We start from the raw sequence: 27,448 nt of genomic DNA, 5'->3' as shown, positions 1-27,448 counted from the left end.
CAGTGTGTGTCTGTGTGTGTGTGTGTGCATGTGTGTGTGTGTGTGTGTGTGTGTGTGTGTGTGTGTGCTACCTGACTCTCAGCACAGTGAAGGATCCATCCTTCATGCCCAGAGCCAGCTGGTATCCGTCCACGCTGAACGCCACGCTCCGCACCGCCTCCTCCATGTTGCAGCGAGCGATGAGGGCGTGATCAGCCAGACTCCACAACCTGATACACACACACACACACACACACACACACACATAGTTAGATACAGGTTTATTAACTAAGACACACACTTATAAACCTGTATGGAGAATAAGTGGCGTGTCGGTCCTACTTTAAAAAGGAAGCAGGGATTCAGTTGAGTGTGTTGTTACTGGTGAGACATGATGATCATCCAGTTTGAGTAACACACTGGTGTTTAAAAGACTCATCAGATCACTAAACACTACAGTTTGTAATAACTAAAACACATGATTGTACAGCTCTGTCAAGTTATGGAGGCAGCAGCTGTTTTATCTTTGATCACGTTGTTCAAAAACATTGGATTCTGAGCTGGTATGTTTTTAATTAGCCAACGCAACACCTGTTAGAAGACGTTGCATTGTGCTTCAACAGAAGTGGAGACAGGTTCAACTTTTTTGCTGGGTGTTGACACAAATGAAATGAGAGAGTTCATCAGTTTGAAACAGGCCTCAAGTTGCTGGAGATAAAAACAAATCAGGCAAACTAACAGAAAGACGTGGCGCAACTCCAAAATGAAGGCGGGCTTGCACCTTTTACAACATGGTGGACGAGTCACAAAACGTTTTAATTTTACAGCTGAACAGTGCGCTTAAATATGAAAACATTTGAGGCAAGAATGAGGCAATGCAGTGACAGACTCCTGATCTAGCATTGTCAGTTTTTGACAAGAGTCAAATATGAAAATGAGAAAATCCAGCAAACATGTCAGCATCTTCCTTCGTCTTCACCGCTGCTGTTCATCGGCCGTGCTCAGCTGACTGTGTGTTCATATATAATTGTTCCCTCAGGAATCTCAGCAAACAGTGAGCAGATGCCGGAGACGAGCAGAAACCGTCACACTTTAAATCAGCTCAAAGCAGTCGAATATATATTTGTGTGAGTCGTGGTGTCCGTGCGCAGACCTGACGGAGCGGTCGTCGCTGCCGGTGACAGCCAGAGGTTTTTTGGGGTGAACGTCCAGCGCCCACAGCTCGCCCTCGCCGTGGCCCTGCATGATCAGCAGCGGCTTGTCCCGCTCCCTCACCATCACCTGGACGCGGGCAGAAAGATGCTCAGTAACTTTCCACCATGTTTTTAACTGATGCTACTTCGAACCTTGACTGTCAAGTTTAGGCTGAGTTGTGTCTGAATACCTTTAGTACACATTGAGGTACTAGCACTAGTACAAGTATGAGTACTTCTACTTACTTCCTTTACAATTTAAGATTTCTACACAAAAAACATATGAAGAGTATATACAATATGATGTTTTCTAATTAAACTGCATAACAGTGTAAACGAGTACAGCTGACATTATAAATCTGTTAATCAATTCAATTGACTATTTTCATCAAATTATTGTCTTTATTATTATATATGAAGCAACCCATCAGTATATAAAGTAATTTAATTTAGCTCTTAACCAACTGCAACATTAAAGTGTTGAACACATCAATCATTTTAATTCAATAATGTAGTATTACCCTGAAATGAGCGATTCTGCATCATGAGTACTTTCACATTCGGTAGTACTATAAAATAAAATAAAATGTTACTACATTTTATTTTCAATGCAGGACTTTTACTTATTATGTAATTATTTTATGAAGGCATTTCTCAAGGTGGACTTATAAATACACAAAGAGTGTATATGGCAATAAAAGAGGTGATTAAAGAGGAATCCTCATTTGTTTTCTGTGGGTGTTTTTATGGAAATGTGGATCTTTCAGATCAATTTGAGGAGTGCCTTTGCTTTTTCCGGTTCCACATTTTATCATAAGTGTGCTATGCAGCGTGGGACTCGCACTGGTCTGGTCTTGGTCTCTACTTGGTCTCGGTTTAGTTGATCTTGAATACAATACTGCTGACTGGGTATCACATGTTGCAGTGAGGTTAGCCAGCGTTTAGCTCACCAAAATAAAAGCGTCTCTGCAGGGAGGAACAACAGGGGGTTGTGTTCTTGTTCCCTTTCATTTGTCTCACCTCAAAGATCTCGCTGTCTTGAGTTCCCGCCAGGATTCGGTCGGCTCGCCAGCAGACGCTGCGAATAGACAGTCCTGTAGGAGGAGGAGGAGGAGGAGGAGGAGGAGGAGGAGAAGAAGGAAGAGGAGGAGGAGAAGGAAGAGGAGGAGGATTAACAGTATTTTTACAAGTCAAAGGCTAACGTTAGGCTTTTAAAGAACTGCACCAGGGCCCCATAAGCGCGAGTATAAACAACAAGGCTGTGAAGAAGCACAAATTGGTAAGAATTAAGAGTCTCATGTAACCACTTGTTGGAAACCGTTCTTTTTAAGACATTTAAAAGCTTCAGAATTCACGAGAGAGATATTAACTGTCACATCTTATGTTGTAGAGCAAACCGTTAACATATCTTAAGCGTGTGTTAACCACAGACTTTATTTCAGGCATCTGAGCAAGAACCCGTTAAAATTGACCTACGGTCGGTCCGTCTGATGACGTCACAATTACCCAGAGCCCAAAGTGTCACAATATTGGTTTTGCCCAACAGTCCAAACCCCAACATTACTACTAATGCATTGCAATTCTTAACATTATTAAAAGGAAAAGCAGCAAACATGGACTAATTTATTAATGAACCAATCAATGAAACCTCCTATTTTCTAAGCTCTTCATTAAGTATGTATTTGACTTTTCTTTTCATGTGACTTTGTACCTCCACTTCGCTGCATCTTGGAGAGATACATTCTACTTTTTTCCTTCTTCAAAAGGAAGAAGCTGGTTTATTATCACATCTACAGGAAAATTCAGAACAGGCAGACTATTAGGGAAAGATGTTGTACTTTGTAAAGGCAAGAGGAAGTCACAGACACTTTTTTTCCTTCTTTCTCTGAATTTTCTAACCTCTCCATCACACTCCTGTTCCCCAGCATCGGAAATTTAATTAGCTGAGCCGTTCAGCAGCACAGCGCTCCACAATTAGAGCGTCTGCTGTCGCTGACGGCGTGAACCGCAGTGTGAGGTTCCCTGTAACTTTGTTAAAACCTCCTCCCTACAGATTCACCAGCCAAAGCATCCTGATACCAGACGAGTTCATGAGGTAATTTGGAGGACTTGCCCTGTAAAAGGACTCCAGGAAGTATTTCTGATGTTTCATCTCAGAAGTGTTAATAGCTGCCAGAAGAAAACTTCACCTTAACAAATTACTGCTCAACAACCCAGAGGAAAGAAATGTGAGAAAAATAATTATCATGTCTCGCTTTCATTTCATTTTGACGCCTTCTCTTTTCATTTAGTACGTCTAGAATGTATTCTGCTCCTCACTGAGCTTTTTAATGTTTACTCTCATGTTGCTCGTTCTGGTCTGTCAGCTGTGTGAGTGGAGGCCTAAACAAATTATGCATTTCTTGTTGGCCTTGAATACAGCTGTGTATTCTCATGTGCATCTTTTTCTATTGGCCCTAATGGCTGATGAAGAGGAATTCAGATATTAGTCGTTTGAATTAGACTTTAAAGGGTTCCACTATTTTCTGTGCAGCTTAATTCTTTTGGGCAAATTTTTCTTCATTTTTATCAAGAGCCTCAATGAAACTATATATATTATTTATGGTAAAAGTAGACTTCCACAATATGCAGTTTTACTATATAATATAGAATAAATTAAAGTAATTTTAAGGACAGAAAAGGTTATTTAAGTCTTTATTTTTCCTCTCTGAAGGTGAAATTATTAAAATGGGAAAGTCTGATAAACAACTATTTGATAGATTGCCATACTTGTTTTTAAAAGTATTCATGATTCCCAGAGGATCAATCCATCTGACTTTGATGATTTTTCTTTTCGCACCACCACAAATTAAAATATGTGATTAAACCATCAGAATCAGATCCAGTGTAATTCCCAAGTAGGTTTTCACAGACGAGGAATTTGCTTTGGTGTAATAAACAACAAGAACTATAAGAGAAAATTAAATAAAATAATTTGAATGAAAAAGAAAAGAAGAAAATTATAGTAAAAATATGAAAAAAGATTCTAAAAATATGTAATATATCTTAAATAAAAGGAAACAGCATCGCAGTTTGTAAGAGGAGAAATGTGCAAAGGTTTACTGTATGAGTACAAACAAGTAGATGTGTATTCCAAGAGAACATATTTCATTTCACTTTAACTTTCATCCTCCCAACATATTTAACATAATGTATTTGTTATGTACAATTCATGTCTGTAATAATCTGAAGAAAAACCCTGATTATTAAATATTCTTTAGGAAAGTGAAAGTTAAGTTCCATATTGTGTAAAACCTAAATCGGCAGCTCACATGAAGATATTTGTGTTTGCTGCATCTGAGTCTGTCTCCTTAACGACTGTGGCTCAGTGGTGAGCAGGGTCGTCCTTCAAGCAGAAGATCGGCGGTTTGATTCCCAGCTCCCCTAGCCCATGTCGATGTGTCCTTGAGCAAAACACTTAACCCTAAATGTCTCCCGTAGCTGCGCCTACGATGTATGAACGTTAGATAATCCTGTTGTGGCACCTTGCATGGTAGCTCCTCTCATCAGTGTGTGAATGATGTCATGTTAAAGCTCTTTGAGTGGTCGGAAGAGAAAAGCGCTATACAAGTATGGGTTTACCATTTAACGATGACTGATAGTGTGTGATACTTAATTAAGAAATACAGGCCACATTTCTCATCAGTTTTAGACACATGGAATCCACACAGTCCAATTTCAATATTGGGTGTAAGTTGCAAGATTTATATAAATACATGGAGATAAATAACCTTTACTGTGTCTCCTTCACTTCTCAACCAAAAGTAAGATCCAGGTGCAGATTGCAGGTTAATATCAGGTGGAGATGGACAGACAGACTTGACTATCCGTTACTTGTGTGTCCTGTTAACGATCTCTTTGTCCACCAGAAACACCCAGACTGGCTATTTACACCTTTCCTTCAACCCTTATTGAAGTTGAATAAACCCACTGACGCTAAATATCCCTTCATCTCCTTTTCTAAAGGCAGATTTTACCCATAATCCTCCTCGCCAGAGAAGAATAGAAAGAAGAGAAAAGGTCACTTTGTAATCGAAGACTCTTTTGTCGGTTGAAGGTTGTGACGCTTCAGTCTCCTTCAGAAAGAATGAGGAGGAGGTGGAGGCTTGAATCTTCCACTTCAGTCTTTCTCTTTTCCCTATGAAGACATTTATGATGTTCAGCTGTCAAGTTCCATCTTTAGTTTTCAACAGAAATGACCTGATTTTCTGTCTTTGAGGAGAAGTTTTCAGGAGAGCAAGGGCGTAAAACTTTGTCTCCAGCAGGAGAAGGTGACGAAGCTGAAAACCCAGAGGTGGTGAACGTTTGAACTCCTTAATGACGATGATAGAGATGCTATTCTTTTCGGAAAAGCTGCGGGGATGCACCATAAAGCCCCTGGCCTCCTTTTTATGTCTCCTCCTTCTGAAGGTTTCTCAGGAGAAAGTTTGAAAAATAAAATGCGAGAGGGAAAGAGGTACACGTGTTGTGTCTTCTCTGTTTCCAGTCAGAGTTGGCAATGACCTCGTTCTGGAGAAGGTGGAAGTTTAGCTCCTTTAAGGGCTTTAAAGAAAGTTCCTCCTCAGTCAGAGATGGCTTCTCTTAACAAGGGTTAAAGGTCTTGCACATCAAAGCATGCTGGGACTGTACGCTGGTGTGTGTGGTGCCGCTGGTTGTACCTTTGTAGCCCTGCTCGGCCTCTCGAAGGTCGATCTTGGTGATCGGCTTGAAGACGGCGTCCCACAGCCGGATGCAGCCGTCTCTGCCTCCTGTTGCAAAACCCTCCTCACAGAAATACATGCTGAAGATACCAGCCTGCACACACACACACACACACACACACACACACACACACACACACACACACACACACACACACACACACACGCATCAATAGGAAAACATATGTATACTGTATTCACTAAGACACTGAACCGCTCAGTTTGGTTGTTTAATCTGATTTAATCACTGAAATATATCTATGCTTTGAGGCTCTTTGTAGTATATATTATTATGTAGTGTATTATCTATAATAACTAGTTATATTATGTATCATAAAGTACACGTCTCTATCCATCTCCCGCAGTAGAAATTCACAAAACACTCACACACACACACAGCCATTTAGGTCGTTTATGATACACTTATATTTCTGGATCAAAGCTTTAGTTAGTTGATATAAGTTAACGAATGTTTATTACATAATAAATGGTATCTGCATTCATAAACTAAACAAATCTTTATGTTATACATTATGTTGCACTGTATAACTTCTTTGAACAGTTTCAGAGTAGGAAGTCTTCTGAAAGAACACATCTAGTGTGGTTTGTTAGAAATATAAGTTAAAACTTTGCACCAGTTGCAAAACAAAGTAGAGTGCAAATATATGAAGTAAAGAGCCAACAATGAGGTGCAAATCTAAAATATGTATACAATAAGCAATGCTAGTTCATGTGAACAAAGTTGTTGATATTAAAAAACTGTCAATTTTTGCTATTTTTGCTATTTTCTCATCGATTTTACTGCATTTCACTTCAAAACATCTGGAACATGTCCTGTTTATCTAAATGACAAATGTTGAAGGCCTTTTTGTGACTACATTGAATAACAGCAATGCTTTCTTATATGTTGTTGTAAACAAGTAGATTTCTGCTGCCACAGCGGACAGCTTTGCATGGAGGTCAAAGGTCGCTCACCCCGTGTGCCGCCTGAACTGTTCGTATCAGGTTGAGCAGCTTCCAGACGTAAATGTCCCCGTTGAGCGCCCCGGAGTACGTCAAGTCATCTTTAGCAGACGCCACGCACAGGATGGTCTGCAGGTCGCCTGTCTTCCCAAAAATCCCCCTCTTTGGAGTGAGAGCGTTACCACACAGAGACCAGAACTACAGAGAGAGAGAGAGAGAGAGAGAGAGAGAGAGAGAGAGAGGACACATGAGACCTTTACAGATAGCAATACGTAACATTTCTGGACCCATCGATCTGCTGAAGCGAAGGACGTTTTGTCATTCAGACAGAGGAGACCTTTACGTTCGTGCTCATTACAGCTGCATTCAGACTTGACAGCACAATTACAACAGATTAAGTGGCTCTGAGAGCTCAACACACTGCAAGTTAAGAAAACATCTTAACCAACTCTTAGCTGCAAAAATGTGATGCACAGCCGCTGGGACACGCTAGTTGTTGCCATGACTTTTGTCAATTGAGATAAAAAGTAGTTCAGCGTCTTGGTTTATTTTAATAGCATAACAAAACATGCTATGGCACATTTACATGCCAGTAGCCAGTAGCTCCCATGAATTTCACTACATTTTTTGTGTATAAATTTGTTGTTTTTTGGTTTATTACGGACTAGTGGCATTTGAAGCGTGGGGATTAAGTGCAGCAGAATTTTGAGACAACCAGCCAGACCTGACGGACCAAACGAGAGCCGAGATGGGAGCTAAGCTAACCCAGCTAGGACCTGAGGCTGCTCCCCTCCACCTGTCTGATGCCCGGTCGCAGAAAGATAAGGTGGATGAAAGCAGCAGGAGTTTGGTGACTGTCGAGCCCACGTCTTCACAGAGGCCCGGCTCCGTCATGGTGGACTCTGTGTTTGCATCATGGTGCTCAAACATTGTTTGTTGTATTTGTATTTTGAGATTAAGTTAAAATGTCGGCCACATTATCGAGCCAGAGAATTGTTTTTGTTGCTGCAGTTTACATTCCTTATGATGCAAAGTTAAGAAATGCTCTCCAGTAATGCACTTCTGTTTTGTGCACTAATGTTTTTCTAGAATAGCAATTAGGCTATAGCTGCATTTTGTTTTGTGCATCCCTGTGTTGCATGAAGGCAATGCATGATCCTTCAGTCCTTGAAAGTAATTAGTCTCACATCTCAAGATGCTCATCTGATTTAACGAACAGCGAACCGAAAAAGGAAGTCTTGACCCAGATATCTGCTGGCTACACTTCAACCCCATAATATAGTGTGTGTGTGTATGTGTGTGTGTGTGTGTGTGTGTGTGTGTGTGTGTGTGTGTGTGTGTGTGTGTGTTACCTTGATGTGTTTGACTCCACAGCTCACCAGACGGTTCTGTTGAATCGGATCCCAGCTGATGTCGAAGATCTGTAGGACAGAGGACATGTTAGCACATCAGTCTATGTAACACACACACACACACACACACACACACACACACACACCCTGTCTGAGTGTCCGGTGGCTGTAGCCAGGATCTTCCCTCTCTTCCACTCCCAGATACACAACGTGTTCTTGGCATCCAGGCCGACCGAGGCCAACCGCTACAGAGGAGAGAGAGAGAGACAGAGAGAGAGAGAGAGAGAGAGACAGAGAGAGAGAGAGAGAGAGAGAGAGAGAGAGAGAAAGAGAGAGAGAGAGAGAGAGAGAGAGAGAGAGAGAGAGAGGATACAAATGGTGATTTTCTTTGAAAAAAGAAGAGGTGCTTCAGGTCAGCAGTGACTTTTTCAATATTACATATGTACATCATATATAATAAACTTTCCTGAACCATAACCGAGAGCTTTGAGTTCCTTAAACAGAATCATAAAAATCACACTGTAGTAAATAAAAAATACATTGAGAGGGATTTATTTTGCTGATATTTTCAATATAAAAGTTACATTTAAATTATTAGAAAATAGAAATTGTGAGGCAACTAACTTCAATACATTTCAGCAAATTAACTTAATTTCATAAATGTAGGCTTTGAGTTTATCACTTCAGAATCTTTACATCTGTTAACTTAAACCAAGTTAGAGCAACATTTTATTTTACGTCATTATCATGGTTTATAATGCAATGCACGCTGAATAGTATATGCGAATAAAAGAACAATGTTTCTAATAACTTAAAGCTACTAAGGGAACTTTATTTGTGTGTTGACTTTGGCGGTCCCTGTGGACAAAAGGGGTAGTGTTTCATAGCAGCAGAGTCCTTTAGAAAACCTCTCATTTTACTGCAGCAGGGCCTCGTTTACTCTCGTTTCATAACCAGTTAAAGGTTCTTCACAATAACTGTAACTTGATGAGTTAAATAAAATATTTATTAGACATTTTGTCAACTGAAGTTGTAATTATATGTTCTGAAAGTGATAATTAAACAACTTCAACTTGAAAGTCACAAACTTTACTTATCGCAGATTGAGTTTATAATAAAAGAAACAGATTATGAGATTTAACAGTAAATGATGAAGTACACAAAACACAAGAGTTCAAATTTGTCTTCCTGCATTCTCCAAATAAAGAACGTGTTTACAGAACTTTCTGACCTTGCAATTAATTTTAACAGCAGTTTAAAATTTTAAATTATTAAAAGCTTTTGTTTAACCTTGATTTGTTGGCACAAAATAAATTCCTACTTTAATGTAGGTCTCTATGCCCTACACATTATTTCTGTTCTACTGTAACTGAAACTTGTAATGTTTTCAGAAACTAGAACAGAGAGTCCTCCATCTCACAACCCCTCATGTTACTTTCATTCATTATCATTTAAATAACCTATTTTCTGATGGTGTTGAAAGTGAGTTAACAGCATCCTCTGCTCTTCTTTTCTTATGTGGAGACAAAGTTGGACCAAATCACATATTTAGCAGCTAATGCTCAGCTCTTAATTACATTTCCTTTGAAGGGCAGCAGCGGTGCAGAAAGCATAATATAAAGTATTCAAGACTCTGAGGTATACGACTTAATTATAAATCAGCTGCACCAAAGCCAGAGCACTTGATTTATTATTCAACTGGATTTATGATTATTTTATTGATTCAGTGTTTACGCTGATTTACTCGCAGTTGTTAAGTCATCGTGACCGAAGTCCCAGCCAGACTCTTAAAACGCCGACACAACACCATTGTCTGATTTTGTTTCATGTATTTTTAACAGTTAGGCAGAAGGAAAAACAGCCATCAGAGCCAGAGACAACACAACTCCAAGCATCTTTCTGCCAGTTTTGAAAGCCAGAGTTTCAAATGTTTTCTTCCTCTGCAAACAGTCATTTTAAATCTGGTTTACTGGATAACTTCACTGTAGTTTTAAATGTTTCTGCTCTTAACTTCTTGGATGTGTAGCTCTTGAAACACTGACGTAAAGGTCGCTTTCCAGAGGCTTATTTGATTTTGAAGAAAACAAACAGTGGTCTCCCGTGTTGAAGTCTGGTGTTTTTTTGACCCTTCCATCCACCTCGACCTTTGTTTCTCTACAATGACGTCGCCTGCTTCGGTTGCCAGAGTCCGGTTTGTATTTATTTTTGATGTGAATATGAGCAGGAGGCCTGGAACGAAATGCACAACAGGGCTTTGCCAGATAAGATTTACAGTCCGGGCATTTAGCTGATAGAGCGACTTACAATGATGCAGAATTAATAAGAATTATGTCATGAGGTCAAGAGCAGTCGGCTGCTGGGACAGCAAGAGGCTGCTATTCGCTCTGAATGGAACCCGGTGACAGATATCTAAAAAGGCCCCGTGACCTGTGACACTACAGGGGACTTTTGAGAAAAAACACAACTTTATGCAACACAAACTATTTCCACAATGCATTCAACAACAAAAAAAGATTAGAAAGAAAGTGAATCTGTACAGTGGGAGCAGACCATGCAACAGGAAATGAACAGCTGCCTCCCGTGGCAGGTGGGTCACGGCAGAAAGCAACAGTCGGAGCAGAGGATGTGAATCACACGCTCAGGCCGACACTAAAAACACGGAGCTGAGGCTTCATGAGAAGCCAGAGACCGACTACTTTGAATCTGCAAGTGTGAGACTGGAGCGCTGAGAGATTGTTTACTCAGAGTGCCGCCCACTCACATCCAGAGACAACTCATTTTAAATATTGCTCTCTGACGACGCACTGAGCCGCGTTTCTTTTTCACAGGTTGAACGCCACGCGGGAGAGGAACCCGGAAAACTAATCGACCACCTGAAGACAAGCGAACTCTCCTGATGACATTGAACCCGCCGCTGCTGCTGCAAACTTATAGTATGTTTGTCTGCTGACGTTCGCAGCAGATGAACTGAGTCACAGTGGAGAGTCAGTGGGAGGAGATGATGATGAAGATGATGATGATGGAGCCACACACAATACGGATCCACCAGCAGGTGACTGGGTGATGGAAATGTTTTACAAATCTGCCTCTTTCTTAATAGACCACAGAACAGTAAATACATAACATGTAAAAACATAAAATGTATCAAACTAAAAACAATGAATGATGAGTGTTTTATTTCCTAGCAAATAGTCAATTCTACTACATTAGTTTAGCGTCACTACCTTTACTATAAAAAGGACAATTTCATCTTTTCGTAGAGCAAATTTTTACTTGACCAACATTGTATTTTTGTTGTTGTATCAATTTACGTAGTTCTAATAAATAAGACCTAAGAAATAATATGCTTACCTTTGAAAATCAGAGTGCAACCTCAGTGGCTTTTTGTTGCTAACTTCCTGTAAGGAGGCGAGCTGAAGAGGCAGACTATTTAAAGACTCATGAGACCTGAACCGAGTGGTAGAGATGGACCAGTCAGTTCAACACTTAGTGACTCACAATGGGATCCAGCAAACAGTGGAGCAGAGCATTAACGGACATATTTAGGACTCTAACCTCCATCTATTACCCTAAATCTCAATTTAACGCTCGACTAATGCCTTTAAACGCCGTCTTGTGCCAACAAAGGTCATTTGGGGAAACAAAACAGTGGAGAAATATTTTAGGATTTGCTTTGTCAATGTTGTAGTTTGTGTACGTCAGCCATTGATTGTCCAAGTTACTGAACCAAAGTGATGAAAAACCATCATCATCATCATCATCATCATCATCATCATCATACTTTGTCCTTCCCCATCACTTCTTCTCTTCCTGACCTTCCCCTCTTTTGTCCTGCTTTCACTGTGTGCGTGTGTGTGTGTGTGTGTGTGTGTAAAGCACAATTCTTCTGTGACCTTTAGGTTGATACACGATTGTCCTTTAATGACAAAAAACATCTGTTGGACACACACACACACACACACACACACACACAGCCACAGCGGTCAGCCAGCGGAATCAGATTATGGATCATTAATCTTGTTCAGTTTGTGTGTGCAGAATGTGCGTGAAGTGTGTCACTTCAAACATGAAACGTGTGTGTGTGTGTTTCACCTGTCCGTCAGCGCTGAATGCGAGGCAGGCGATGCCGTGTGTGTGTCCGTCCCGAAGCAGAGAGACAGTCTGGACGGTGAAGGAGTCCCACACACACACGTAGGGATCCTTCCCCACCTGACCCGTGGCCACCAGGGAGCGCTCCGGGTGCAACGCCAGGCTGAGGGGGGAGGGCAGTTCACAGTCAGAACACAGTGTTTTTTTGTCAAATGAAACCATTTTAACCTCAAATAGTTTATATTTGTCAATATGACATATCTATAAATAAATGAGATATAGATAGAAAACTAATTGCTTTTAAAATCCACTTTCAGATGAAATCACACACTTTTTTATAAACCTGTCTTCATCTTCCTCTAGGAGGGTCAGAGTGTGTTCTCTTTTACAAAGAGACTATAAATACGCTCACTGCTTAATTGCATCATTATTAACACACACACACACACACACACACACACACACACATACACACACACACACACACACACACACACACAAAGTCTCCTCTCCGCTCTGTTGATGGTGTAATGATCCTGGATGCGTTTGAGTGTGTGTGTGTGTGTGTGTGTGTGTGTGTGTGTGTGTGTGTGTGTGTGTGTGTGTGTGTGTGTGTGTGTGTGGTCACTGCTGTGACCTTGACATCTCCCTCTTCACTTCAATGAAAACCAGATTTGACATTAACAGATGTGAATCTTCCTCAGTCTGGTGTTAGAGAGACATTCAAGCGTGTGTGTGTGTGTGTGTGTGTGTGTGTGTGTGTGTGTGTGTGTGTGTGTGTGTGTGTGTGTGTGTGTGTGTGTGTCAGGAGTCAGGAAAGGTGTTGCTTGCAAAAGGTGTGCAAAACCTGGAGAGACTGTGGAGGAAGCAACAGCAGCAACAGCGGAATAATAATAAGATAACAGAAATAGAACAGGTGTGTCAGCCACAAAGCCCCATTGATCCCAGAGATGCTGTCTGCTCTGCACACGCACACACGCAAACACACACACACACACACACACCCTTCGACATCGCTTCTCCCTCCTCAACCTGCCAGCCAATGAGCCTGCTAGCTGCCACGGTTGCCATGACAACCACATTGCCAAGGGCACAGGAGCTAAGGATGGAGCATGACAACTGTGGAGTCAAGGTCAAACATCACAAAACAAACACTCACACACACACACACACACACACACACACACACACACACACACACACACACACCTGAACTCACCTTTATGTTGGCTGATACACTATATGACAACTTCATGTGTTATTGATCATTTATCATCATTTATCTTTTTTAACTTTTATTTTGAGAATACCGAGGTTCTCTCTCTTTGTGTGTGTGTGTGTGTCTCATTTAAAATTAAATGTATTTTGTTTATCATGATTACTACACAGTACTACAGCTGCTGCCATTAGTACCAGTCTGCTACCAATATTCCTCTCATATCTGCTGCCAATGAAAAAAAATTGAAACAAATAATTAATAACCGAAGAAAATGAAATATGAAATAAAGATAAAAATACGCCAGTGTTTTAATCTTTTATGCAGCCTCATTACAATAGATATTTATTAATGTTCATTATTACAATTATTATTATTAATAATAATAATAAACAATCTCATCTAGATGCTCATTTATCTCTGAATATGGATGGTACACCAGAGGAACTTAAATTTTCAATTGAACATTAATTTCGAAGTTTTGATGCTAGGAAACTTGAAATAGAGGAGCCGAGTCTCTACAGTAGTAAGATCATTTTTTACCACACAAATGCTCTCTGAAGGTCTCAAAGACTGTCAAATGAAAAATATGAGCTAAGAAAGAAATCAATGTGAAGATAGAAGTCATGTCTGTGTAGGAGGAAGAGTGAAGGAGAATAGTGGAGACACTGAAAGGAAGCCATTAGAGTGGCTTCAATAATACTAAATAATAAAAAATGGTTCCGTGTCAAACCACTAAATTGTTCTTCAGGTTTATACTGAAGCAGTAGATTTTCTGTGGAAGATACAGATCTGTAAGATTCACGTTTTAAGAAGTCTAAAGCCTGGGATTTGTCATAATTCAGGGCGAGTTTATGAGGGTTTTATTGATCTCATTGCATATAAATGTCCATAAATCTGCTTAGAAATCATAGAAAATTGTCCAGAACTTCCTTGAGAATAGTCATGTTTTTGTAAAAGAGTTTACGTTTAAAGATACCTGATATATGATGATGATGATGATGATGATGATGATGATGATGATGATGTGATATATAACAGGAGCTCAAGACATCAAGTCTATAACCGAGAATAGATTGGATTCTCCTTCTTGGTTCTCCTCCTCTCTCATCACTCCCACCCTATTTTAGTCTGCTTTCCTTCCTCTTCCACTCCTTTCTGAGGTGCTCAACTCATCCTTCTTGCTTTCCTCTTCTTCAATGCACTCTCTCCTTTTCCACTTTTACTTTACTTTGTTTTCAACGTCTCCATTTTCCCTTTGGCTGCCTTCAATTCCCACTTTCCTCCCCTCCTCTCTGTTCATGACCTTGGGACAAACTGCCATCTGTTTGGTTGAAACACCAGGCAGACACACACACACACACACACACACACACACACACACACACACACACACACACACACAAAGAGGCCCTCTTGGCTATTTATAGAAGCTGCACAAACTTCAATAGCCGCTATTAATAGCTATACTGTACTGTGTGCGTGCGCGCATGTGTGTGTGTGTGTGTGTGTGTGTGTGTGTGTGTGTGTGTGTGTGTGCCAGCACAGAGTGAAGCAGCGATAATGTGATTTATAAATGATTCACCTGGAGAGAGAAAGAAAGAGAGAGAGGGAGAGAGAGAACCAGATTTGCTTCAGATTTATCAGATGAAAAAGAAGTTGCATTAAATATATTCTTCACATATTTATACATTATTAATTATATATACATGTGTGTGTGAGGAGCATTTTTAATCATAAACTCTCCAGAAATTTCAGAGGAAATGTTATCCGTATGCAAATACTAAAACACCGACAGGAAACATTTTACTTTTAATACTTTAAGTACTTTAAGTACTTTCACTGATAATACTGAAATACTTTTACTGAAGTAAGGTTTTAAATGCAGGACTTTTAGTTGTAGTGGAGTCAATACTTCTTCTACCACTACATATGAAGTGTGTGTATATATATATATATATATATATATATATAAATATATATGTATATATACATATATATATATATATATATATATATATATATATATATATATATATATATATATATATATATATATATATATATATATAAAGATCTGTTTAGAGAACATGGTGAGACATTATAGGCATCTTGTAATTTTATTGTATTTAATCATTATATTTATTATAATGTTTTACTTGTCATGTACGTTTTTGTTTTATTTATGTATTTCATTTAAAATAAGTTGAAAAATTATTTTGTATTGTTATTTTATTGTATTTAAGGTGTATAACTATATTCTGTTTTATCAATTTATTTTTATGTCACACTGTTTTAATACTATTATTGTTATTATTGCTTTTAATTCTATTTTATTACATTTTTTTAAATTCTATCGTCTCTCATTGGTCGTCTCAAATTGTTGAATTGTTAACTCGCTGAATTGCTTTTGTCTTTTCTGTTGTTTTCACCTTCCACACTTTCTGCTAGTCAGTGAAGCACTTTAAACTGCACTAAGGTGCTATTCAAATAAAGTTTGATTGATTGTCTCTTTATAATTCAGTTGTTTAAACATAAAAGTAATGAGGCCACATATTCTCCCCAAATCAAATTACTTTTCCTAGATTGCGGCCCAACGTGTTGGCTGCTCTGACAGACCAGGTTGGTTTATGAGTGTCAAATCGCCGGAATCCAAAGTGTAGAAAGTGAGCGTCTGTTTCCTGCACATCAAAGCTCCGAGACGGCTGCTGCCAGCGGGGAGATGTGACTGAAAGCAGGCAATCTGGGAAACATTCATCACAGGAATTAATTGGTACCGGACCCGCACACGCACACACGCATACACACACTTTAATAGTGCCAATTGAACTAGAATGAGCGCACATCCTCCGATTAATATTGTAAATGCCATATGAATAATGCATTAACTCAATCTTTGTGTGGTCATATTTCCTTCCTGTTTGAGCTCAAAAACCCTCTGCTGCAATAAAAAAAACATCTTCTGCCTTTTTTATTTTCTCTTCCTCTGTGATTAACTTCTCAGTCCAGCTGTGACCTCTGACCTTCGGCCTCCTCACTACTAAATGCTACTAACTTACAGGCAGCTTCATAAACACACATGCAGATATGAATGAAATCTGTGTAGTTGAGTTTATTTATAGTAGGTGGTGAAATCAGGCCAACTTCTATAAATAGCCCAGAGGAACTCCTCCTCTGTCTGTCTGTGTGTGTGTGTGTGTGTGTGTGTGTGTGTGTGTGTGTGTGTGTGTGTGTGTGTGTGTGTGTGTGTGTGTGTGTGTCTAATACAACAGATTGTTTCCCCAGACGCTCATGTAGAAATAATTGAGAACACCAGAGAGTCTTAAAATAATATTTTTACACCCGACAGGACCTCGACTTTCCTGCTGTCACAGATTTTCATCCAAATAATAGTTGAACATTTTGGTTTTGTGTATACTGATTATAGAAGTTGTATAGTTCCACATTCTGTTCCTCAAGTGATGCATTCATTTAAAAATGACAATCTGAGTCAAGACTAAATTAAGTCTCAAGTCCTTTGAAACCTGCGAGATCCAAATCACATCTCAGGAAATTCAAGTCAAGTTGAGTTTTTCTTCCAAACAAGTCAAAGTCAAGCTCAGATTATTCAAGATAAGTCAACTCAAACCTCAAGTCTATCATAGCAGGTCAACCCGAAGTCAATTAAGATAAATCCAAGTCAGGTTTAAATCATTGATGTCCAAGATAAGTCTCATAGTCTGTTGAATCAGGTCTCAGGTCAAACATTAATCATGACGAGACAAATCCTACTTGAGTCTCGAGTCAAACCAAGTGTGAAGGTGTACAAACACAGTTAAGTCTCAAGTTATTCAAAACAAGTCAGGGTCATGTTTCAAATCATTACAAATAAGTCAAAACGAATCAAGTCAAGTTCAAATCACTCACGAGAAGACCGGCTCCAACCTGAAGTCTGTCAAAGCAGGTCAACCCAAGGTCATTCAAGACAAATCCAAGTCAAAGTTAGGTTCAATTTGTGATGAGGGTCAAAGTCCAAACCAAGTCCGTCAACACAGTCAAGCCCTGCATCATTTAAGAGAGGTCCAAGTTAAAGAAAGACAAAGTCAAGTCTTAAGTGATTCCTGACAACAACTTTCATTCAAAAAGCCGTGTTTGTACATATAGTCACATGAAGTCTGGTCTCAATACAGTCAAGTATATGCCAAGTTTTAATCCTTATATTTGCGGTTTAAGTTTGAATTTAAGGATTTTTGTTGGGGTTGTTGCTCGTTCGAATGAGGCGTTTTGTAATTCATCAGCTCCGTGTTTAGTTTTTTAATGATATCATTTTGTCAGTGAGTTAAACATAAACTGTTAAACTATAATCTGAAACGACGCCTGTTCAGTTCCAGTTTCGGCCGCCGTAGATATCAAAGTGTCTTTAAGGGAAATGTTGCAGCGAGCCGCTCGGTCGTGTAATCTACACGAGAAATTCTGCTCAAAACAAATCCGCTCAAAAGGGAATTGTTATGTTTTCTGGCAGCGGTCGGAGAAACACTTGATCGAAGCTGTGGAAAGATTGCTCTTCACAGTTGCCCCCAAAAAGTTGCTGCTGGGTATCAGCTGCCTCCAGAGAGAGAATAGAATAAGAAGTGGATGGATAAGAAGCCTAATAACTGCCTCCGAGGAAAGAACATTTCCCGAAAATTAAGTGCACATTTCTTCTTTTAAAGGCACGATAAGAAGTCCAGTCTCTCTTTATGTCTCTCCCTCTCTCTCTCCCTCTCTCGCTCCTTACAATAAGTAGCTTAAATTCAGTTTCCAGACCTTTCAGAATTGCTCTGACGAGTGGCATAACCCCCCGAGGGGCTTGTGTGTGTTTGAGTAAATCGGTGTGTAGGGGAAGTGTGCGCTTCAGTGTGTTTGAGTGCCAGCAGATCGTGGGAACATCGGTGGCTGCGGGGCAGAAAGGCAATAATTTCTTAGTCATCATCTTAATGAAGACCACTGAGCTGTGAATACACAGAGCCACCAGGCCTGTGCTGCACGCTGCTGCTATTAACAAACTCAGTCAAATGAAGAAGAAGAAAAAAAGAAGCACGTTAATGAAATAAAAGAGGCTTCTAGGATTTATTCCCTGCACCTCTCTTCCAGGTCTTCATTAGATATTGAACACTTAAGAGTCAAAGAGAATTAATGACTTCACTTCAAGCTCGGCATACTTGCTTTTTTGTGCCTTGAACTACTTAGAGCCCAGTGAGCAAAGATGTGGTGATTTATTGGTTAAAATAAGTGAACAAGACGTGCATTTGCCAAACCAACTGGTGAGCCAGGAAGTAAATAAAACTCTATTAATACAGCGCATTTCAAACCCAGGTTGACAAAGTGATTCATAGTTACAAAATGATGATAAACGCATTAGAATTAATGATTAAACACTGTGGTGCTCAGATCCTTTCCTTCAGTAAAAGTACAAATATGACAATGTGACAATCCACTAAAGTAAAAGTCCTGCTTTCAAAATACTTTCACCATACATATGTATGGTGGTGGCATATATATATATATATATATATATATATATATATATATATATATATATATATATATATATACTGTATATATATTTGGAAAATAGTACAAAAAGATGATAAACGCATTAGAATTAATGATTAAACACTGTGGTGCTCAGATCCTTTCCTTCAGTAAAAGTACAAATATGACCATGTGACAATCCACTAAAGTAAAAGTCCTGCTTTCAAAACTGTAATTCAGTAAAAGTATGTTGTATTATATCAGTTAAATGTACTTAAAGCACTCACTGTGCAGTAAAATGTTCCATGTCAGTGATTTTCTGCAACATTAATGTGGATGATGCATGTTTCTGCTGTGGGTGTTGATGGCTGTGCCTGTTGGCCATTTTAATCTACATCAATGCATCATGTTATGTAAGATCACCGTATGTCTGTAGCGCGTATGTGACGATGCTCTTTCCAGCTGATCCAAGAAGCTTTTTGAGTTTTTCCCCCTTGACCTGAATATTTTATTGCTTCCAGTGCTTGAATTTTACTGTTTACTGTCAAATTACTTTAAAACATGTTTAAATTGTCATAGTAACTTCAAGAAAGAGGGACATTTCAAATGTTGTATGTTCAAGAATACCATGAAAAAGTGTTGTCGCTTACACTTTTCTTTTAAACTAAATGTTATATTTTTATTTAAAATGTTGAAATATTAAAATAAATGACTTTTGTTGAAGAGAAACTGCATCTTCATTTTTACAGTATGTAATTATTTTACTGTTATTCATTTACAGTAAAATGAGGATTTAAACCTACAGTAAATTGATAACTACTGCAATAACAATGACGGTACTGGGATTATTACTGTAAAAATGACTACAAACAGGTACTGTGATTCATTTTACAGTAAGCATACTGTGAAATATACTACAGCTACTTACTTGCTAATTGCTGCCATTTAGTTTCTATACATTCTACAGTTATCTTGTTATAGTGTAGTATAATAAGCTTAAGACAACACTTCATCCTTCAGTTTATCACATTCAACATCAACACGTGAATATACGTGGAAAATAATAATAAATCTGGAAATACGTGGTTCTCACTGGACAGGAAGGAGATGACAAACTGTAATCTGAAATGTACTTTATTCGACTAAATGTAGTGAAAGTAAAAAGTATAATATTTACCTCTGAGATAGAGTTACATGACGTGAAAATATTCAAGTGTAGTACAAATACCTCATGTTTGTACTGAAGTGAATTTTCTTGGCGACAAACGCAAGGAAAACATATTTAAGACTTTTTTTTTTTTACAGAAAATATATATAGAATAATATTGAAATAAGAATAAGTCAGAAAAAGCATAAATCAGACACAAGAGTCCTGAACTCATGTCACGCTGAAACATATACAACAAAAAGATGAGATTAAAACTTTTGTTTAGCAGGTTTGGCTTCACCAGATAACTTGGAGGATGAGGTGGCTGGCGTTTGGTTTGACAGATCCAATAAATCTGGTTTACGTCCTCCACTCTGATAAAAGAGCAGCACACAGCCGCGTCTTTAATCTCATCAGCGAGAGGCATCCAGGACTACGACTGTCTTGGATGCTGAGATCAGATTACAGCCTATTTGACTGTTGTGGAGGACATTTGTCTTGGACTCAGTCATTGGTCACAGGCTGCTTCCACCAAAAAACTCATAAAAACATCTGATACATTTGCAAAAATACATTTAAAAAACATTAGTATCAAAGCAGACACACCCACACACAACACACAACACACATTATTAACCAGCAGGTTGGCATTGTAGGCGAGTGATCCCAGTGGGAATAAAGCAGTAAACCCACTTAGTTATTAATGCACTTAGTACACTAAATCCAGATTAGTGCAAATTCCGTGTTTTATCTTAATCTCCAACTCTTTCCAAACAACACGAAAGCCTTTGCTAACTTCACACAACGTCCTTCAGTCTGAAAGCACCGCCGGCAGCGTCAGTGAACGCATCGCTGACCGTCACCAACAGGCCGCGCTCCCTTCTTCGTCAGCTTTAGCCACTTAGCATAGCGTGTTCCCCTGGTGAGAGGGAAATTAGCTACGATACGCTTCAGAGGACTCCCCACTTTCAGGGACACACACACACACACACACACACACACACACAGCCCCGGGTGTCCCTGCTGGTTCGCCTCATCTTAGCGGTTCTGGTTGAATTGGTTGGTTGGTTTTGTGGCGGCGATGATGATGATGATGATGATGATGATGATGATGTCGATGAGTCTGCTCTGTGTTAATGGATGCATGAAGTCGAACACGCCTTCAGCCATCAGTAACATCTATAACTTTATTTATACCACAGGGGGCTGTGAGTTTTAATGCACAATTTGTACACTGTTGTAGTATTTTACTTGAGTAAAAGGGAATAGTTCTTGAAAGAAAAGGGGAAACTTTGAGCAATATATATATATACATATGTATGGTGGTGGCATATATATATATACTGTATATATATATTTGGAAAATAGTTGGCAGGAATATAAATGTATGCTATTTGAAAACCTGCACAAATACCAGTATTTCCTACAATTTAACATTTGTGTGTGTGTGTGTGTGTGTGTGTGTGTGTGTGTGTGTGTGTGTGTGTGTGTGTTTCCATTGCATTGTGTCTCTCAGGCAATCCGTACGTCAACGCAGAAACCAACAATCAACTCTGCACCTGGAAACACAGACAGCAGCATCGTCTGTGTCATTCACATCATTTCCACAGCTGCTTTTAAAAATGCTTTCAACGATACTTTTCAAACAGGAAGCAAACTGACATTTACTTGCAAGTGGTTGTAGGGATTTCTAATTTAAAGCGTCTATACTAGATGTTTTTACAGTGACGTATGAATAGAAATGTGAAAGGTGCTGAGTCTGCAGCCCCACTCGGCTTTACAGAGCGTTATACTCAGGTTCAGCTCATGTTGTGGTTGACTCGACGCTCTTATAGCGCCATTTTCGGAGAAAGGGGAATAATGAAGCCAGTGTTCACGACCTGCTCATCAGCGAACAGCAGAAAGACACAGTCAGAGACTAATGTTGAACATAGTGGAGCATTTAGCAGCTAAAAAAACGGATATTTCCCTCAGGAAATGGTGGAGACCAAAACAGAGCTAAAAAAGAGAGTAAATATTGGACTAACATTCATCAGGTGACACAAACACAAAGACTCCTCATGAATAATCGTGTTGCTCTCTAACTGCTGGATGTGGAAACAAGTGTGTTAGCTAAAGCAGGTTCAGCATACCAACTCAAAAGATGAATATATGTTAATGTCGACTTGTTTCTGCTGGAAACAAATAGACATAAAAAGCAGTTATTGCAGCTAACATTTGCTGCAGTAAAAACACTTTTGATTACAGGTCGACTTATTAATAAAAGTGACCTTCAGTATTGTTGTATTGCTCGGATCAGTACTTAACTATTCACATCTATTCACATCTTCTGCTTTATACTTCTACTTCACTACATTCTGGAGGAAAATATTGTACTTTTAAACTCCACTTATTTGACAGCTTTAGTTAATTTTCTGATTCAGATTATGAATTCAATTAAAATTAGCTCCATGACCACTAGCTGCAGTGATGAACACATGAATGCATCAATAATTATAATCCAATGATATAATGTGTATTATTCTGAAATGGAGCATTCTGTAAAATAAGTACTTTTGCTTTTGGTTAAGTATATTCCCATGCTAATACTTCTTAATCTTGAGTACTTCTTCCACCACTGGCTGTGTCTAAAGAGGCTTTTTTCCAACTAATCACCAAAATGAAAAATTAAGATTCCTGCATAATATGAGCTCAACTCATCAGCTGGAGCTTCTTTCTCTTATTCAGCGATTAGACGGCTGGTTAGTTTTATCCAGTCAAGCAGAAATACCATCAAAACTGCACCGCCAACATAATGACGTCCTTTGGTTTAGCTCTTCCTGTGTGTGTGTGTGTGTGTGTGTGTGTGTGTGTGTGTGTGTGTGTGTGTGTGTGTGTGTGTGTGTGTGTGTGTGTGTGTGTGTGTGTGTGTGTGTTAGTTGTTCGGTCAGGTTCTGCCTGCAGGCGACCAGCAGGAAGTGGGACAGGAGAGGAAAGAAAGGAGAAACAGAGGACGACAGAGAGTGAGAAAGAGAGAGAGAGAGAAAGAGAGAGAGAGAGAGTCTGTACTGATGAACTGAACACGCACCAACCCAGATCCTTCAGTCACAGTTCATCTTTTGCCTTAAATGTGAAATGGTGACATGGACGTAACTTGCGTGTGTGTGTGTGTGTGTGTGTGTGTGTGTGTGTGTGTGTGTGTGTGTCGATGACATTCAGATGTGGTTACTCACAGGAAACAGACTTCATTATGTGTTTAAAAGAGAAGACTGTACATATTAACGTAGCTTCCTTGACAATCCCCTGTGCATTCTGTGGCCTTATTATGACAATTTTCCAGTTCAGTCTTCCCGCTATCCAATTGTTGCAGAAACATTAGGTCACGTGTAACGTCCACGCTTAAGTTTCACCAACTCTGCAGTTATTTTAATACACGTTAATTTATTTGTTACGTAGCTTCCCTACTGAAAGTTACGACGAGGATCTTTTATTTTATGTAGATTTTTGGTGGTCGCTGTAGACGTAAGCGGTATAGTCTTTAGAAAACCTCTCATTTTACTGCCCCGCTGAGTCCTGGTTCTGGTTCTCCTGGGCCTCCTCCCCCCTTCCGCGGGCCCATCAGGCCGGGCCCTCCAGCAGCCTGCTGTCTGTGTTCTCTCCCAGCGGGACCGGCGGAGCAGCGAGGCGAAGCTCTGCTCCTGGCCGGAGGAGGAGCCGCTGCTGTCGGCCGCTGAGCCCTCATGACAAGCATTGAGAAAAACTATATAGAAAAAAAAAATCTTCTCGACTGATTGTCTCATTTACTTATGAAGAGGCTTCAGTATTACCCTGAGTCTGTTTAAAGTTCCTCAGTAACTTTAAAAAACACCACATCTGAAGTCATTCTAACCCAAATTAAGATGTTTTTGCAGCACAAGGGCACTTTTCGCTTAGGTCTCATGGACAAAATTAACAAAATAACTTTTTGTAAGATATTATAGGAACCACTGGATGAGGATACGTTGACATGAAGCTTCCAACATTTGAAATTAAGAAGTGTTTGACTCTACTTACTGTTGAATAAATAAATAAACTAAAATCTTGTGTTTGTTGGGTCATGACCATGAAAAGTATTTTAATTAAAATACAAAAACAACTATCAACACTCACAGCCACTAAAAGTTTCCAAACTACCAACCAAATTGTAACAAACTCTGCAGGCAGCAGGGAAAACATCCAGAGGCTAACAAGCTAACAGGCTAACAAGCAATAAGTCGGACTGGTACATGAACTCATCTGGCGATCCGTGAAGCCCCCGAGCGCTCTGTGCAGAGGCTGCTGTGTGGAGTCTGTGCATTAGGAGCTGCAGAGTCAGGTTGAGTATACAAGTATGCGAGTATGCTTCTAATACTACTGTAGTTCTTTATTTATATTAGTTTTTTAGCCATAGAAATAGAAATGTAAACAATTTGAATTGTAAAAAGAGGGATTATTTCTAATGTAATGTTTTTGTAAATGCACAGAAAAGGGATATTGAGCCACAATTAATATTTAGTAGTAGTTATGGGGTTCATTTAATTTGTAATGAGTCACATCTTTAAGAGTTATGTCAAAGTGAAATTTTGTATTTGATGAAATACTATTAAATCCTTTCAAAAAATAATAAACGTGTTTACACTGGCGTTTGGTTAAATACATGCTCTATGGCCTGCTTTTTATCTGGTTTTATTTCTTTTATTTCTTTGTTTTACTGTGTTTTATATTGCACCACCTTTTAATGTGTATTTTATTATGCTTTCTTAACTGTTGTAATGTTTTGGCCCCGGTTATGGTCAATTTGGTTTTATTTATGTTTTTCTCGACACTTTGTGACCTTTGTCTGTGATAAGTGCAATATAAATACACTTTACTTACCTACTTACAAAAACCGAGCATTAACTTTGGTTTTGACTCAACTGAAATGACTAAAAGATAAAAACGAGTAAACGGAAGATAGATCTGAACTGGGACTGAGAGCTCTTTGCAGCAGCATCCAGTCTGCGATAATAATCGCTGCTATTCAGCAGCAGCCTGATGCATAAAATGCTGATCGCCCTCCGGGAGGCCGCAGCCATAAAAGAGCCAAAGAAAGAAAGAAAAAGACAGTCCCGCTCCCTCTCGCTTTCAGAGAAACTCAACATGGATTTAATGCTTCAACATGGAGCCTGCAATTACTGAAGCAATCCATCAGGCAGACAGAGAGACGCGAGCGAGTGCAGTTATGATTCAGAGCTTTCAACACAAGGAGCCGCAGAGAAGAAGGAAAAACTTAACATCAATGATGAATATGATATCATGTATTATTTCTAACCCTTCAGATTCACATTCAGCTTTTCGGTGCTTCAGAAACGGTGAATCACCAACGCAGATGATAGAAAGTTGATATTGTCGTCAAATCAAATGAGATCAATCTTGATGTTTGAATACAACTAGCCAAGAATAAGCTACCTGCTAGTCGACCCTCGGGAGAAAAAGTGATGCTAGTTTCTCATATTGAGGTATAGGACGCGTCAGTGCTTCCCAAAAAATACAGAAAAACATGAGTCTGCTTTCAAAAGGTGCAATGTGCTTTTATTATACTCGATCCAGAAGCTCTGAGTACGTAGGAGGCGGCTGTACTCGCTGAATTATTCTCCAAAACGCCAGAGGGCGTACAAACAAAATGTGCTGTGTACCTCTTAGATATGCCCAGAGACTGTCGGTGTATTGGGCAAAAAGTAATAAACTAACTTCCACAATGACGAGGAGGGATTCGAATTATCTGTGAATTAATGTATCATATTCATGGACTACTGTATTGCCTTTGTACACGCCCTGTGAAGAGAGATGTCAAGTATTACTGCATTATAAATAACAAGTTGAATATCCTGTAAATTGAAAAATATGTAAATGATATACTAAAATTAAGATTTTTTAAAACCTTCCTGTTGCTAAAGCATTTAAAAGTGAATTTTCCTTCTTTGCATAATCCCTAATCATGTTAATATAGTTTGTAACAGTGAACAATTTGTGTGGTCATTCATGTTATAGTTATTTTATACTTATTTCTACTATCATATAATTTGTGACTGGTTTGTTTGTACACGTAACATGTTGTTGTGTACTTCTATTTCAGAATGTCAGTCTTTCGAGGCCCTTAATGTGTCTTATTAATAAAAGATAAATAACTAGAGATCATCTTGTGAAGGGATCACACCAATCTGTTATTATTATTCACTCAATCTGTACAAGTGAACTGAAATGCATTCGTTGAATGAAGAGACCTTTGATTAAGTCGCTTGTTATTCCTTAATTACTTTTAAAAAGTGATTTACTTTCTGAAATCTCGGACCTCCTCGCCTCTGGTTGCTTGTAAAAATGTGCTGATCCAGGACCTGATGTCTTTTCCCTCCCCTGTCACTCTCACTGTAAGTCAGCTAGCTTTTAGTCACAGCGTTGGCTAAGTGACTAAAATGCAAATGTAATTACTATCTCGGTCGTCTGCAGATTTTTCCCCATCAGCTCCGGTTTGTGGGAGGAGAAGCAGGAGCAGCCGCAGTGCAGCAGACAAACTCAAGTCAACTGATGTTTGTGTTTCAGTGATTATCTTTAAATGAAATCATTAAAACATGCTGCTGTCTTCATGAAACCAGCTCTTCGTCCCCTTTTGTTTGAGAGGTTTGCACACAAAGAGAGATGAGGATGACAAAAACATGTAAATATAGAGAGATTACATAATCCAAACAAGTGAATCATATTCTTTGGAAGATGTGGAACCGGGAAGTCTGTCCATAACACATCTTCTCCGAGTCATGAAAGACTGTGGACCTTTATTGGGTCTGAAAAAAGTATCGAAATCGATTCAGCAGAACCACAAATGTCATCTTTTTAATTCCACACATTCTCTTGTCAAAATCTGGCGCCTATAATACCCACAATGCAACTGATAATACGTGGGTGGTAGATAGTGGTGTGCAATTTAGTAGAAAATGAGCAGCGGGCGACACTTCTCGCTCCACAACTCCAGATTTATTTACTTTTCAAACTGGTTTTCTTCAGACCCAACTGTAGCTGACTCGAGTGACATCACTTGAGGATATTCTTCAGACTTTAAACATCTCCTTCAGGAGGCACTAAAGGCTTTATACTGCATGTGAAACACATAGAACTCCCCAACACTTGGAAACTGTCACTTTCTTTATGATAAATGCACCAACTCCTCTCGACCAAAGTGCCAGAGCAGCTATCGACCACCTCGTGGTCCGTGATTATCAAAACTAGAACAAAACACTGAACTCTTT

General features: G+C 39.2%; 1 protein-coding gene across 1 annotated transcript in view; it reads right to left on the bottom strand.

Annotated features, from left to right (window-relative positions):
- The window catches only part of LOC306747099 (echinoderm microtubule-associated protein-like 6), a gene marked incomplete at its 5' end in the record, with an annotated part of 61,618 nt that overhangs the window by 29,377 nt on the left and 4,793 nt on the right, over window positions 1-27,448 (bottom strand). The window contains 8 exons of the mRNA XM_079230108.1: window positions 72-209; window positions 1,133-1,260; window positions 2,193-2,266; window positions 5,870-6,005; window positions 6,887-7,072; window positions 8,227-8,295; window positions 8,373-8,471; window positions 12,319-12,478. Coding sequence (XP_079086234.1) covers window positions 72-209; window positions 1,133-1,260; window positions 2,193-2,266; window positions 5,870-6,005; window positions 6,887-7,072; window positions 8,227-8,295; window positions 8,373-8,471; window positions 12,319-12,478 — 990 coding nt within the window. The remainder of the gene's footprint in view (window positions 1-71; window positions 210-1,132; window positions 1,261-2,192; window positions 2,267-5,869; window positions 6,006-6,886; window positions 7,073-8,226; window positions 8,296-8,372; window positions 8,472-12,318; window positions 12,479-27,448) is intronic.

This window comes from Taurulus bubalis, assembly GCF_910589615.1.
Source record: "Taurulus bubalis genome assembly, chromosome: 14".
Taxonomy (NCBI): Eukaryota; Metazoa; Chordata; class Actinopteri; order Perciformes; family Cottidae; genus Taurulus; species Taurulus bubalis.
The sequence above is the reverse complement of the archived record's forward strand: the minus strand, read 5'-3'. Positions and strand labels throughout refer to the sequence as shown.